Consider the following 16,032-nt stretch of genomic DNA (forward strand, 5'->3'; position numbering starts at 1 on the left):
TACTGACATAGAAATATACCAAATATTTTTCGATTAACACAATATAGAGAATATTCAAATAAAAAAACAAAATTTCAAAAAATCACTATCGATCAAAATGATATGTTTAATATGTTTTTCATAATTACTTGCTATTAATTTCTGTTTATAAATTTACAATTATATTAAATACATCACGTGAAAGTTCTAATATATACGTATATTTCATATACCGAATCAAATTTCTGAATTAACTAGGTATATAATTGTGATATTCTAAATAATCTACAATATTTCAAGATGGCATGTTTAAGCCCGCCATTTTCAAAGTACTTAATAATACAAATTTCAGATAAATAATTACTTTGTATAAAAAATATTTCTTTTTAAAAAATAAAATACTTTAATTATTTGAAACAATATATATTTTTAGATATTATAAAGTAATTAAATATTCTAAAGTAATAAAATATCTGAATAAATCTTCGTTTAAAATGATGTAAATATAAAATTAAAATTATCTAATTGTCTATTAAATAATATAAATGAAAAAAAAAGAATTTATTATTTCATAAGACTAATTCTTGATTTTTTTTATTTTATTTTTTTATAGTTCCTGAATTTATGTTTGTCGATTTTATTGATTTTATTTTAATAGGTGTTGTTTTTGAAATTTTTGTAGGTGGTTTAATCATCGAAATACGATTATTTGTTGTATTAAGCGTTTCCAAATTTGATGAAGCACTATTTTTTTGCTCGGGAGATGTAAATTTTTTTGTTCTTATTAAATTTCTGCAATTTAAAAAAAATAGGATATACGGCTTAACTATCATATATCAGTTCACACAAATAAATAACATCATTTATACCTATTCGATAGATCAGAATTGATTGTAAGATTTATTTTACTCATGCTGTATCTTCCGCTTTCCAAAAATTTTTTTCCTGTGTCTGAAGGTTTTAGCAATGAAGTATTAGAATTAGCAGGTGAGGGAATATAAAAACTATTACGGCGAACCTTGGATTTTGAATTCTCTTGTTCAAGTTTTAAATTTCTTCGAGTAAGAGGTTTAGAAAGTGTTGGTTGAATTTTTGGGGTTTGTGCTAAATTTCCCGAAATTATTTTTTGCTCGTGACTTAATTTTGATAAAGACTTGATATTTGAATTTGGTCGAGTTGATTTGTAAGGACTAATAATAGCAGCTGTATTTGCCGGTGCTGATTTTACAGATGCAGCATCATTATCTAATATAAAGATAAACAAATCTATTAATAATTATCTAAAAAAGAGTTATTGTTTCCAAATTATATTTATCTAATATATTATAATCACCTTGAAAAGGCGATAAATCGATCGATGTCTTCGGTTTATTAATTAATAAAACATTAAGAGCTTTTTCTAAGTTTTGTTGTGCTCTTAAAATATATTCAGTCACATTTTTAGGATTCTCAATTTCGCTTTGTAAGGAAATTTGTCCTAAAGACTTAGATAATTCAGTAAGTATAGCAGGAGAACTCGTGAGTTTTGGTGGTGATGGTCGTGGTTCTCCATCTAAACTGCCGGTTTCGATATCCCATGTTTTTTGACGTTGAAGAATAGGTCCTTTTTGAGAAGTAGTGTGACTTACAGATGATTCGAGATTCGTATTCTTACTTTGATCCTCAAAAATACTCTAATATTGCAAAATTATTAGTAAAAAAAAATTTTAATATCACAAATAAAATATTTACATTTAAATTGATATTGTTTGTACGAAAACATATTTCCGGTTGTGTATGACTTCGCGTAACATTTTTTTTTGAAGTATCCTGAGCAGTTCTTCGTTCGTAAGATATATTATTTGTGCGTGAATTATTTAAATTTATATCTGTATTGCGATTAACATCCGGCTCGTATACGATTGTATCAAATAATTTATATGATACATCACGCAAAACTCGTGTAACGTCTTTTGATAAACGAGGCAATAGATTACTACCAGTTTCTTCTACTTTTTGTGCAATATTATCCTGAAAAGAATATTAAGATATTTTACAGAATGTTCTAATTTTAAAATTTATTATTCTTATAAGTTTATAATTTAATTTTATAAACTGATTTTCAAAAGTGAAAATTTTTTAGATAATAATTAAATTAAATCAAAATTATAATAGATGTTTTAAAAACATACGATACTTCCAGTAGGTTCGGTACCACTAATTGTCCAAAAAGATGCATCCTTAATATGATCAGAATTAGGACATTGACATGTAATTCCTCCTAATTCTAACACTGCTTTCATATTTGATATATCACATTCGATTGCAACTTTAAGAATTCCTTGTTCAGGTTCTATTTTCATATTATTTTCATTTTTTTTAAAGATAAGTGGATCATTATACTTTTCAAACGAAAGCAATTTAAATCCGATCGCTTGTAAAAAGGTAGCTAATATTGATACATCTAGTTTTGTAGAATGTCGAATATCGCGCATTTCTTCATCAACATGCGCATGCAGTCCGTTTATCCATTTGAGTATCCATTGGTAAAATTTTCGTTGTGCACTCGTAGATTGTGAAATAACACACGTACCGGTATCCATCTCGAAGAAACATAAACTGAATAACATAGAAAACAAACTGTTCTTGAAATTCATGTTTAAATTTTTTTTTATTCACAACGGAATTATTAGTAAATTCATATTTGTATTGAATATATAACAGTTCTTGCTATTGGATTATAAATATTCAAAATAATACATGTAAGCAATGTTAATATATGTACAATTTACACATGAAATTAAATTAGAGTTTCATTATTTAATAGTTTCTATAATATATTAATGTGAAATATATGTGCATACACTATGTTATTAATATGTTAAAAATATTTATTTAAATATTTGTTATTTGTTATTTAAGTACTTACATAATTATAAAGATACAAATTAATATTTTTTTTATAAATTCTTAGAAATATAATTTCATATTTCTAATTTTTATTTATAGTTGCCAACAAAAATTAAAGCGTAAATGATATAATTGTTATATCATAATGTAAGAATTATTTTCTAATTAAATTCAAATTGTGCGTATTCGAATTTTTTTGAACTTTATTATTATGCATATTTTATAAAAATTATATTGTAGCTTTTATAAATATTCTATTATTATATCAATTGTTATTTTATATATATTATGTAATGTTATATAAAATTTTGCATTAGATATATTTAGGTTATATTAAATACAAATAAAATAAAAATTAATTCTAAGGTTTTCTTAATTATGAATTAATTAATTATATATTTCACTTATTCTTTTTTTATTTATAAATTTTTTGTGTAAATATATATATAAATATAATAATTTATTGTATTTTTTATTTATAAACCAATTATTTCATTTTTTTAATTTCAGAATCTGTGAAAGATCAACTATTTTATAATGAAAAAATTTTTAGAAGTTGTTATAGCATCTGTTGTTGTATCTACACAAGCACTTCCACAAACTTGGTTTTTAGATTATTATAGGAAATTTAGAAGTAGATATGAGTAAGTATAAAAAAACAAAAAAAATATTAAGAATTTTGTTGAATATAAAATTATTAATTTTACCAAATTATATAATAGTTTTAATAATAATGAAATACCAGTTCGAAAAGATATTCAACAAAAATTTCAAGAAGTAATAAATGATTTACATATACCAAAATCAACAAGTGAAAAAATTAAACTTTTCAATGTTTATGATATAAATATGTTTCATGCTGGAACAACAAATTTAAAATATGGTGCTATAATTGGAATTCCAATAAATTTTGAATATGATGATATTAAGAATATGTCAGAACAAGCCATAACATTTCGAAATATACAAGTTGATTGGAATCCAGAAATTAATAAAGAATTTCAAAAATCATTAATACTTTCAGAAGATGCCCAAAAATTTTTAATGGCTCGTAAAATTTTAACAGTTACAGAAAATTATTTGTTATATAAAATATTTAATATATCTATAGATATATTAGTGGGAATAATAATATATGAATTGCTGTATTTAGTATTAAATGTTACCAAGAAACAAAGAGGCAAAAATATTTTTTGTATGAGTGTTGCTACATTTACAAGTGGTTTTTTCTGGTTATTAATAAGTAATGTACAACATTATTATAGAGAACTCCAACTCAATGAAAAAATGGTTGCACTTAATGATAAATATATTAAAGGTGGTATAGAATATTATGAAAAATTATCAAAAAGAAATAAAGCCTTAAGAATACTTTTAGGAAAAAAAGGTACACATCTATTTACATCTAATGGAAATGAGAATACTTTTCTTGAAAAGTCAATTTCAGTTTCTGATCAAATAGATTATTTTAAAGCAAGAGTACAAAATATCCAATTAGCATAGTGTGTATACAGTGTATAATATAATATATATTCTAAAAATTGTAAAAAAAATTGTAATAAAATTGACATTAAATTTATTATTATTAATTTTTAAATTAACTTTATTTATTAATATTTATTAATTACATAATTTATGTACAATACAAATATTATTTTTAAAGATATTCTTATTTATAATAAAATTAAATATTTCAAATTAAACTATTTATAAAATATTATATACTTTTGACATGTTTGCATTTTATTATATAAAAAATTATAAGAAAAAAAATATTTATAAAGTTATAACAACCTTATAACAATAATTTTTTTATTCTATTATAAATGGTTATAAAAGTTAATAAGTAATAGCATGCTTATTGACAAACAATTAATATTTATAATTCTATTATAATAAAATTTTATATATATATATATGTATATATATAAAATATAATAAGAAGTAAAGTAATCATATCTAATGTTTTTACCTGTAAATTCTGTAAAATTTTTTACAATATTTTTCTTTAACATATATTATATTGACAGAATAGATCTTTTTAAAATATATATTCTATAAATAAATACAAGATACTTACAACCTAATATACAAAAGTACTTACACAATTTTTAAAGATATAGTATTTTGCACTATGTGAGACCTAGAGAACCAAGCTGAAACATCAAAAGATTAAAATTTAAAATAAGAAAATCACATATAAGATATTTATAAAAGTTTACATCAAACTTCTTGAATATGTAATATTCAAAATCGATAAAAAAATTTTTTAAAAATTAATTTCATTTAAATATTTATTAATAAAATAATTTGTCTTTATTGAATTTAATATATTTTTTCAAAAAGATAAATCTTTAGATTAATGTTTTTTAATTTGATTTATTTTAAAAATTTTTTACCAATGTCATCTTATCTTCTTCTTTTTTAAGTATTTTTGCTGTTTGTTCTTGATCAAATTTGACAACTGCAGCAATCACTCTAGCAAGCACCATTGTTTCTCTTCCCATCATGTATTCAAATAAAATGTTTCTGAGATATTCAATTTCTGTTGAATCTTCTAATGTATCATGTCTTAACTTCATTAATTTTCGAAGTTCAGCTAATTCTCGTCTTTGAGCTGTTAGAGTTTGTTGAAGTGTGTGGAAAGAACCAGTATTTGATTGTACAGCTGCCATTGCAACTTGTGAAGTGCTTTCTAATTCCTAAATAAAATTTCATTTTTAATTAATTAATTTTTTGTTCCTTATTTTAATTAAATTACATATTAAGAAACAATATTACAATATTACAATATTAAAATATAATTAATTGAATGAAACAAATTGAGTAAAAGATTTTACCTTATCAACTAAATCAGTTTGTATATCAGGCTGGAAAAAAATAAATAAAAATAAATAAAAATATAAATAAAGTTATAGAAAATTAAAAAAGTAATATATAATGTTGAAATAAATAGCAAAAAACAAAAGAAATTTTAAAGTGGATAAAATATAAAATATAAAACATGATATTATCAAATATTATATATTTTTATTATTTTATTTCAACCAACCCTTCTTTCATTTCGCCATTCTCGCGTTAATTCATTAATTTCTTCCTCATGCTTTGCTTCCAATATATTAGTTTTTTGTTGTATAACTGATTTCCATTTTTTTTCTATTTCTTTAATTTCATCTGTATGATCTTTCTTCATTATTGTAATCTTTTCCATTAACTGATTTATATCTTTTGCTTTTTGTGACATCAAATTTTTATTTTCTAAAATTAAATTCTCAATTTGTTCAGATTTAGCTGTCAATTCTATTTGAAAATCTTTTAATTGTTCTTTGTATTGTTGTATAAGATTTGATTCATAATTTTGTTGGCGATCTAAACAAGAAATATATTATTATTTATGTTATTATTTATAATATAATAAAGTAATATAGCATAATATTTATATATTATATATTAATAATTTTATATAGTCATAATTATATTAATTATATAATTTATTTACCATCATTATAGAATTCTTATTAATCAGATAATTAAAAATATAATTTTGAATATAGAATAAATTTTTAATTTACCAAAACGTTTTTCTAAGGCAGCATGTAGCTCTTCTTCCTTATCATGCAATTGTGCTTGAAATTCCTTAACTAATTGTTTTAATCTCATACTTTGTTCTTCTTCATTTATTTTCAATTCTTGTTTCAAATTATCTACTTGATTTTTCAATTCATTACTAATAAATTGCATTTCTAATTCTTTTGCTTGGAATGTTATTAATGCTTCATCTAGTTGTGCTTCTAATTTTTTATTTTCTTCTTCTAATTTATCATTTTTTTGTATGGAAAAGTCATCTACAACTTTATTACTATTTATATTTTTTATCTCTTCATTCAATGCAATATTTGATTCTCTAAGAACTTTTATTTCATTTTGTAACTCAGTAATTGTTTCTTTTAAATGTTTGACTGTATTTGTTGATTTTTTTGTTTCTGCCATTGTTTCTTCTTCAGTGGTTGAAAATTTTAATCTCTCAATTTCTTTCAATAATTCCATATTTTTTGTATCTAATAATTTTAATTCTGCTACTTTTTCATCTATTATAACTTTTAATTCATCTATTTCTTTAGTTAATTGTTTTTTTTCTATGTTTTCATTCTGTATTTCAAATAATAATTCCTTATTTGTAGTTGTTAATGTATCAAGTTTATTTTTTAATTCATTATTTTCACATTCTATTTGATTTAAATTGGAAACCTTAGATTCTAAATTATTTACATAAGATTGAAGTTTTGTATTTACATTTTCCAATTCCGTAGTTTTATTTTTCAAAGATAGGTTTTCAATAATTAATTCATTATTTTGAAATTGTGTCTCTTCTAAATTAGCTTTTACTATATTTAAATTGTTTATTTCTAAATTTAAATTATTAATTTCTTCTTCAACAACTTTTAATCTTTTAACTTCTTCGTTTGAAAATTCTAATTTCATTAAAAGTTCTTTATTTTTTTCTTCTATTTCATTATTATTTTTTAAAGTTAAATTTAACTTATCTATTTCATTATGTAAGTTTTCATTTTCTTTTGTTAGATATTCTTTAGTCTCTTCTATTTTTTTTTTATGTGATGTTAATTCCTTGATTTGGAAATTCAATTTTTCATTGTTACATTGTAATTCCGAATTTAATAATACAATTTGATTTTTTAAGTTTTCTATATGCTGTTTTTGTTCATTTAAAGAAATTTTATATGATTCAATTTCTTTTTCTAATTGTTTATTTTCATTTTGTAATTGTTGATTATATTTTTCGTAATTTGTAATTTTTTCTTTTAATTTTTCATTAGATTCACTTAATTCTTGATTATGCTTTAAAAATTCATTTTGTTTATCTTTTAAATCTTTATTTTCTAAATTCATTTCATTTTGAATTAATTTTAATTGTTCTAATTCAAAACTAATAGTTGCATTATTATTTTTTAATATTTCTATTTGGCAGTTTTCAGATTTTAACATATTCATTTCATTTTCCAAAGTTTTTACTTGTTCTAATAATTTAATATTTAAAGTTTTTATTTCATTAATTTCATCATTTAGATTTTGAATTGTAATATCTTGTTGTTGTTTGATAGTTTTTAATTTTTTTAATTGACAAAGTTTGTTTTGTATTGTTTGTTGTATAGTTTTATTTGAATTTGTAAGTTCAATAATTTCTTTTTCATGATTTTCATCTTTAATTTTTAAATTAATTAAACAGCTTTCTTTATTTTCCAATTCCTCATTTAAAGTATTTATTTTTACTTCTTTTTCAAGTAAATTTTCATGTAAAACTTTAATTTCTAATTGTAAAGTATTTATTTTTTCTTCTAATTTATTGCAGTTAGAGTTTTCAGATTTTAATAATGTAACTGTTTTTGTGGTTTCTATATATTTCTGTTCCAATTCTTCTAATTTTTTTATAGTATTATTTGCCTTCTGAAGTTTATTTTTTAAATCATATATTTCATTTGAAAGTAATTGATTCATAGTATTGACATTATTAAGTTCTTCTTGTAAAGATTTAGATTCTATCATTAATAATTTCACTTGTTCGGGTAAATTTCTTAAATCATATAATTTGAAATTGAGATTATCAATTTCAGCTATAAGTTTACGATTTTTTAAATCAATTTCGCATTGTTGCGCCAATTTTATGGACATATCATTTAATTGCTTATTATATTTTTCCAAATTTATTTCTAAATTAGATTTTAAACATATAGTATCTTTTAACTCAGTTTGTAATTGGTCATATTTTTGTTTAAGTTCTTCAAATTCTTTCAATTTAATTTGGAAATCTACATTATTTTGAATAATATTATTTGTTTTTAAAAAAGCATCAAATTCATTTTTTAAGATAGAAATTTCATTATTGACTTCTGTAAAATATTTCATTATATTGCTTTTAATATATATATTATCTTCTTTTAATTTTTTAGCAAAAATTTTATAATTTAAAATATTTTTAATTAAATTATTTTTTTCTTCATAAAGTAAACCAATATTAGAACTATTTGTTTGAAGTTTGTTGTTAAGATCAGAAATAGTAGATTTACAGGATTCAAGTTCTTTACATACTCCTAATAACTCAGTATTTTTATTTTCTAATTCATAGTTTAATTTAATTGTTTCTGTATTGTCCTGTATTTTTTCTTTAAGAATTTTCATTTCAGCTTCTTGGATTAATAATTTTTCTTTCATTTTTTCCAACATTGTTGCATATTCATGTATTTTAGCATTATAATTTTCACATACTTTATCTCTATCAATTAAAGCATTTCTCATATTTTCTAATTCTTTATCAAGACTTTGTATAGTGGCTTGTAATTTTTCAATTGTTGTTTCTGCTTCTTTTGTTTTTTCTTCAGCAATGATTCTTTGTGCATCTTGTTCATTTTGAAGTTCTGTACATTTTAGTTTGTAGTTAGAAAATTCAATATACAAATCTTCTTTATCTGTTTGATATTTTTTAGTAAGCTTTTGTAATTCTTCTAATTTATTTTTCATCTCTTGAAATTCAATTTCTTTTTCATCTAATTTAGATTTTAAATTTTGACATATTTCAGTATCATATACTTTTGTGCTTTTTTCTATATTTTCTTTATTACAATCTTCTTCATGATATTTTAAGCCTATTTTTTCCTCCAAATTAATTAATTTTTGTTGCATTTCTTGTTCTACTGATTTTAAAGCTTCTGATTTTCCATTTGAAATATCTTGTATGACTTCTTTTTTTTCTAAATCTGAATTTTGAATATTATATGTTAGTTTTAATTTTTCTAATTCGAATTTATATTTATTAATGATTTCAGTTAAATTTTCTTTGGATTCTGTCATATGTTTCAAATCTAATTGTAGTTTTTTAATTTGTTCTTCTTTATCTTCCAATTCTCTATGTATTGAAAGTTTATTTTCAGCTAAAGATATTACAGATTCTTCTTCACGTTTTTTCAAAATAACCATTTGATCTGTTAAATTTTTAATTTCTGTACATGCATAATTTAATTCTTTATTTTTCTCTGCATATGAAATTTTTAATGTTTCATAATCAGATTCTAATGTATTTTTTTCTGTTAATACTTCAGTAAATTTTTCTTTATTTCGTTTCAAAGATTCCTTATACTTGAGAACAACATTTTCTAATTTTTTTAATTTATCTTTTAACTGTGTATTTTCGACTAATAAAGTATTGATTGGATCATCAGAAATAATTGATGATCCAGTACTTAGATCAATAAGATTATCTTTTAAATTTGTTTTATGATCAGTATCTGATAATGCTTCTAAATTTGGTCCAGTTGTTTGCAAAAGTTTAATCTGCAATGAATATAATATTACAATATGGCATATAATAATTATTAATTTTTTTTAATACTACCTTTGTATTTAATGTATTAATTATATGATCTTTTTCTTCAATATCATTTCTCAATGCTTCTTCTAAATGAGCTTTTGCTTGTTGTTCTAACTGACATTGTTCTTTTAAATCAGCTATTCTTCTTAATACTTTATCTTGAGTTTCTACTAAAACAGATTCTAATTTGTTTTTTATCCTTTCTAATTCCTTATAATGTGTTGCTAAATCAGTATATCTTCCACGATATTTATGATATTTTGCTTGTACTTTTCGATATGCTGAATATATTTGATCTTTTGTAACTTTGTCTAATTGTGAATTTATATTTTCATCTATTTCACTAGCAGATTGATCCATATCAGACTACAAAAAAAAAAAATTAATAATTAATTACAATTACATTTAACATACTAATCATTAATTAATCATCTTTTAAATTATTACTTTTATAATTAAAGATATTTTACAATACCTGTAAATGATATAAATTAGCAGGACTTTCATAAATTGGAAAAAGAGATGAAGTATCACTAGTAATACTACTAATTGATGATCTTCTTGAAATACCTATGGAATTTGATATAGGTGATATTAAATCTACATTTTGAAAACCATGTTTGACAGGACTATTTTTAGGAGTTTCTGTAAATTAACAATTAATTCTTATAAAAATTTGTTTAAATTTAAAAAAAAAAAATAAATTAAAACTTACCATCTCCTTCTTCTGTTAAACTAAAATTGTCATTAGATGCAGATAATTCTTGTACCGAACTATTGGATAAAGCAGGTGATACAACTGCCTAAATTAAATACATTTGTTAATATATAAAATATATATGCATATGTAAATTTTATTTTGATTACATTAATAAAACTTTTATATTTTGTTTTTATAAAAATACATTTTGTATATATAATTATTAAAAAATATTATTTTTAATAAAAATATACTAATTTAATTTTATAAAGTAAATTTTAAAATATTCTATATAATTTATTTTAATTTTAAATGAAATGTCAAACCTGTGCTAGTTGTTGCATGCTTGCTTGTAATCTGGCAGGCGATTGTTTCATTTCTTCTGCAAGTTTATCTTTAAATTTTTTAAACATTTTGATAAAATTTTATGATATCGTGTCGTTATTATTGAATTATATAAATTTCCATAGACGTGTTTACGTGGAATAAGGTTGGGACTAAACTTGAGAAATGTCAAAAATTAAATAAAATTAAAAGCATTATTCTATATTGTTTGAAAAAACATATTTTAAAAATATATGAATCATCGATTATAAAACACAAATATAAAACACTTTAATGCTTCAAAATAATACGTTTTTATTACGATATATTAAAAATTTTGTATGAGAACTATTACATATATAACGTAGTACAGTTATTGTCATTGATGTTAATGTAGATAGATTGAACTGTCAGAAATTATTTTTGAATAAATATATTTAAATCAGTTTATTTTGTATTTAGTTTATAATTTTTATATAAAATTTTATTTGTTTTTAAATTTATTTAGTTTTTTAAGTCAATTAAAATGAAAAAAAAATATACATATATAAATATGAAAATCATTTTAATCAGACTTAAAATAAAATATATAATAGAGAGTGAACATATAATTTATAAAAATTTTTAATTTTTTTTTAGTAGTATTTTTACTAGATATTAAAAATATAAATTAAACCAAATTATTGAATTAAAATATATAATTATATAATTACAATATAATTTTATATAGTAATTTTTAATGCATATATGTCAATATTGATAATCACTATATATATAAATTCAGTTTCTGTATGTATTGTGTTGCGTATAAATATATAGTTAGTAAGCATAGTTTACATGTGAAGTAGGATACTGTTGCGTACTTTAATTTATTGTAATTTAAAAAATTACAATAATTCTATTTTCAATGATTTGATTTAAAACAAGAATACTTTTATTCTTTAAAAAATGGTATGGTATTATTAAACATAAAATGAAAATAATTAATCTTACATATTAAATTATTAACCTTAGTATTAGTTTTAAAGAGAGAAAATTTATATAAATTAATAATTTATTTATAAACTAAAATTATTATAATTTTGTTAAAAATATTTATTTTATATTTATTAAAAATATAAAAATATAAAAATCATTATAATTTTGAATTTAATGATATATAAAAAATTGTTTTAAATTTGTAAAAAAAGTACTTAAAAAAAAATTATAAATTTTATAATTTACATAATTTATAAAATATATATATTTTTTCAGAAATTTTAAAATTCATTTTGAATGTAACTCATTATACATATACATTGTAATATCTTACAGGCTTCAAATGACGGTATACCTCCACCTGCTGCAGTACCTGGATTTCCACCAGCAACTCCAAATATTGCTTCTAGTTTTGTACCACCTATTATGCCCACTGCACCTTTCATACCTCCTCCTAGTTTACCACCTGGTCCACCTGGTATAATGCCTCCACAGTTTTCTATACCTCCACCAGGCTTCAGTTTTCCAATTACTGCTGCTCCTCCACCTGAAGCTGGAGTTATAGGTCAATATCTTTGAAAGAATATTTATTCAATTTTTAAAAGCTATATGCTTTTTATTTCATATTATTCTATGTTTATTCTATAATTATTTATATTTTAGCTGCACCTCCTCAAATAACAGCACCAGGGATTCCACCTCCAGCACCTATAACAAGTGAAGCCACATCAAATGTTCAACCTATTACAGCAACAGAAAAAAAGACTGATTGGACTGAACATAAAGCTCCTGATGGAAGAACGTATTATTATAATAGTGTTACAAAACAATCTTTGTGGGAAAAACCAGATGAATTAAAAACACCAAGTGAATTGCTTTTATCACAATGCCCTTGGAAAGAATATAAATCAGAGAATGGAAAAGTATATTATCATAATGTAACAACTAAAGAATCTAGGTGGACTATTCCTACAGAATTAGAAGAATTAAAAGCAAGAATTGCAGCTGAAGAAGCTGCAGCTGCAGCTGCAGCAGTTGTTGCAAGTGCTACAAATACGTTAGTAAAATTTTTATTTATTTTAAAAAAAATTTCATAAAATAGTGAAGAAAGTAAAAGTTTGAAATGTAATTATCATTTTGTTTTTTTAGTATAGTTCCTGCAGGTATCCAACATTTATCTCCAAATGTTACAATTGCAAATACATCTCAAACTAGTACACCAGAACCAGGAGGAAAGTCTGCAATTGAACAAGCAATGGCAGCAACTCTTGCAGCAATAAACATTCCTACTCCACCTGCAAAACCAGATGAAGATAGCAATTCTGCAAAAGGATCAGCAAATGATAGTCGCACCAGTACTCCAGAACCTAAAATGCAATTTAAAGATAAGAAAGAAGCAATTGAAGCATTTAAAGAATTATTAAGAGAAAGAGATGTACCATCAAATGCTACATGGGAACAAGCAGTAAAATTAATTCAAAGTGATCCTAGATATCCACAAATGAAAAAATTAAATGAACGTAAACAAGCATTCAATGCATATAAGACACAGAAACTTAAAGAAGAACGCGAGCAAGAAAGATTAAGGTAAGTAACATTGTGTAATATTATATGAAGTTAACAATTAAATATATTAAAAAAAAAAAACAATGACAATTATTCAATTATAAAATAGATTGAAAAAAGCTAAGGAAGATTTGGAACAATTTTTGTTAGAAAATGATAGAATGACAAGTATAACAAAATATTACAAATGTGAAGAAATGTTTGGTAATTTAGAAGTGTGGAGAGCTGTAGGCGATTCAGATCGTCGAGACATTTATGAAGATGTTATTTTTAATTTGGCTAAACGTGAAAAAGAAGAAGCAAAACAACTAAAGAAAAGAAATACTAAAAGATTAGCTCAAGTTTTAGATACTATGACTGATGTTACATATAGAACTACTTGGCAAGAGGCACAAGCATTACTTTTACAACATGCAGCTTTTGCAGAAGATGCAGACTTATTAGAAATGGATAAAGAAGATGCATTGCTTGTTTTTGAAAATCATATACGTCAATTAGAAAAAGATGAAGAAGAAGAAAAAGAACATGAAAAAAAACGTAGAAAACGACAAGAAAGAAAAAATAGAGATGCATTTATAGTAAGTTATACAAAATTTTGAAATTCTTTTTATACACATTCTTTTTATTACATTTATAAGTAATTTTTTTCTAAATAAAAATAATTATTTCACAGAGTTTATTGGATGAGCTTCATGAACAAGGAAAATTAACATCAATGTCATTATGGGTAGAATTGTACCCAATGTTATCAGCTGATTTAAGATTTTCAGCTATGCTTGGACAATCTGGATCAACTCCTTTAGATCTTTTTAAATTTTATGTTGAAGATTTAAAATCTAGATTTCACGACGAAAAGAAGATTATAAGAGAAATTCTAAAAGATAAAAATTTTGAAGTGCAAGTTAATACTACTTTTGAAGAGTTTGCTACTGTTGTATGTGAAGATCGAAAATCTGCAACATTAGATGCAGGCAATGTAAAATTAACATATAATTTGTTACTCGAAAAAGCTGAAGCCCGAGAAAAAGAACGTGTAAAGGAAGAAACTAGGAAATTTAAAAAATTAGAAACTGGTTTCAAAAATTTACTAAAAACTCTCAATGTCGATTATCAAATGATATGGGAAGATATAAGAAATAAGATTGAAGAAGAACCAGATTTCAAAGCAATAACATTAGAAAGCGAAAGAGTTAGAATTTTTAAAGAATATCAACATGAACTTGAAGAAAGTTGTAGTCATCATCACATCAGAAGTAAAAAAAAAAAGACAAAAAAAGTGAAACGAAAATCACGATCACGATCACACAGTGTAAATATATTATATTATATTATGTTTTTACAATTTGAATATTTGTTGTACAAAATTATGTTTTTGTTTATTAGGAATCTGAAGGTAGTGATAAAGGTTTGAAAAAAAAAAGACATAAGTCACGATCACCGAGTATTCCTAGTAAATCGGATAGTTCTGAATCTGATACTAGAAAGTCAAAAAAAAAGAAGAGTAAAAAGAAGAGAGGTCGTAGTCATTCTGTAAGTTTAAATAATATTATTATAATATAATTGTTTTTTAAATTTAAAATTTATGTTATTTAAAATTTGAATTTAATATAAAAATTATATATAATATGAATAATATATAAAAAATATATATAATATGAATAATATATTCGTCCTTTGGATTGATTTTAGAGGCTAAAAATAGAAAAATATATAAACTTTATTTATAATTTAAAAAATAATTTTAAACTGATATTTTTTTATATTAATTTTTACATTTGTTTTGGCTTATAGAATCAATTCTCTAAAAGTAAATAATTATTAAATATCAACATCCTATATAATCTTTTTTATATTTAGCGATCACATTCGAGACTTCCATCGTCTGAAGAATCACCGGAAAGAAAACGTAAAGAAGAAAAGCATAGAAGAGCTTCTGCTCATAGTGAAGGATCAGTAACAGAAAATGCTGAGCATCATGAACTTTCAGAAGACGAATTAGAAAAACAAAGAGCACAATTATTGCGTGAATTACAAATGCAGCAAGAAGATAATTAAAAAGAGTTTACTTGCTGACAATATCTTATGTAATTTTAGATAATTGCAATATTAAATTAATATGATTTGTACAAATTGAATTATTCTTTTATTTCACTAATAATTTCATGATATCTTTATATTTATAGTAATTAAAAAAAGAGATTACATTACATTTTAT

At 22.3% G+C, this 16,032-nt stretch overlaps 4 protein-coding genes across 8 annotated transcripts; 2 read left to right on the top strand and 2 right to left on the bottom strand.

The window, feature by feature from the left end:
- Nucleotides 1–386: 386 nt before the first annotated feature.
- LOC100866449 (uncharacterized) lies at nucleotides 387–2,615 on the bottom strand. 2 transcript variants are annotated; one of them, XM_086917077.1, is made up of 6 exons: nucleotides 2,151–2,615; nucleotides 1,711–1,989; nucleotides 1,313–1,652; nucleotides 998–1,224; nucleotides 849–930; nucleotides 387–771 (listed from the first exon to the last, which is right to left on the bottom strand). In XM_086917077.1, the coding sequence occupies exons 1-5, from the start codon at nucleotides 2,613–2,615 to the stop codon at nucleotides 889–891; spliced, it is 1,353 nt and encodes a 450-aa protein (XP_086773203.1). In that variant the 3' UTR covers nucleotides 387–771; nucleotides 849–888. The 2 variants fall into 2 exon arrangements, with proteins under 2 accessions (XP_086773203.1, XP_003692266.2); XM_003692218.4 differs by having other exon boundaries at nucleotides 849–1,224.
- On the top strand, nucleotides 2,280–4,447 carry LOC105734991 (transmembrane protein 177). 4 transcript variants are annotated; one of them, XM_012484460.3, is made up of 3 exons: nucleotides 2,280–2,720; nucleotides 3,379–3,512; nucleotides 3,591–4,447. In XM_012484460.3, the coding sequence occupies exons 2-3, from the start codon at nucleotides 3,406–3,408 to the stop codon at nucleotides 4,369–4,371; spliced, it is 888 nt and encodes a 295-aa protein (XP_012339914.3). In that variant the 5' UTR covers nucleotides 2,280–2,720; nucleotides 3,379–3,405; the 3' UTR covers nucleotides 4,372–4,447. The 4 variants fall into 4 exon arrangements, with proteins under 4 accessions (XP_012339914.3, XP_086773209.1, XP_086773208.1 ...); XM_086917083.1 differs by having other exon boundaries at nucleotides 2,714–3,015; XM_086917082.1 differs by lacking the exon at nucleotides 2,280–2,720 and adding an exon at nucleotides 2,781–3,046.
- Nucleotides 4,448–4,841: 394 nt separating this feature from the next.
- On the bottom strand, nucleotides 4,842–11,642 carry LOC100866217 (uncharacterized). The gene is made up of 9 exons (XM_031915527.2): nucleotides 11,276–11,642; nucleotides 10,965–11,052; nucleotides 10,725–10,894; nucleotides 10,274–10,615; nucleotides 6,441–10,212; nucleotides 5,921–6,237; nucleotides 5,709–5,738; nucleotides 5,268–5,570; nucleotides 4,842–5,024 (listed from the first exon to the last, which is right to left on the bottom strand). The coding sequence occupies exons 1-9, from the start codon at nucleotides 11,360–11,362 to the stop codon at nucleotides 5,001–5,003; spliced, it is 5,133 nt and encodes a 1,710-aa protein (XP_031771387.2). The 5' UTR covers nucleotides 11,363–11,642; the 3' UTR covers nucleotides 4,842–5,000.
- Nucleotides 11,643–12,066: 424 nt separating this feature from the next.
- Nucleotides 12,067–15,947, top strand: Prp40 (pre-mRNA processing factor 40). The gene is made up of 8 exons (XM_031915528.2): nucleotides 12,067–12,224; nucleotides 12,588–12,816; nucleotides 12,915–13,308; nucleotides 13,401–13,838; nucleotides 13,927–14,395; nucleotides 14,491–15,126; nucleotides 15,201–15,347; nucleotides 15,675–15,947. Exons 1-8 carry the CDS (start codon nucleotides 12,222–12,224, stop codon nucleotides 15,870–15,872), a joined length of 2,514 nt encoding a protein of 837 aa, XP_031771388.2. The 5' UTR covers nucleotides 12,067–12,221; the 3' UTR covers nucleotides 15,873–15,947.
- The last annotated feature ends 85 nt before the right edge of the window (nucleotides 15,948–16,032 follow it).

This window comes from Apis florea, unplaced genomic scaffold, assembly GCF_048593485.1.
Source record: "Apis florea isolate Af1SG1 unplaced genomic scaffold, ASM4859348v1 contig_3811_pilon, whole genome shotgun sequence".
NCBI lineage: Eukaryota > Metazoa > Arthropoda > Insecta > Hymenoptera > Apidae > Apis > Apis florea.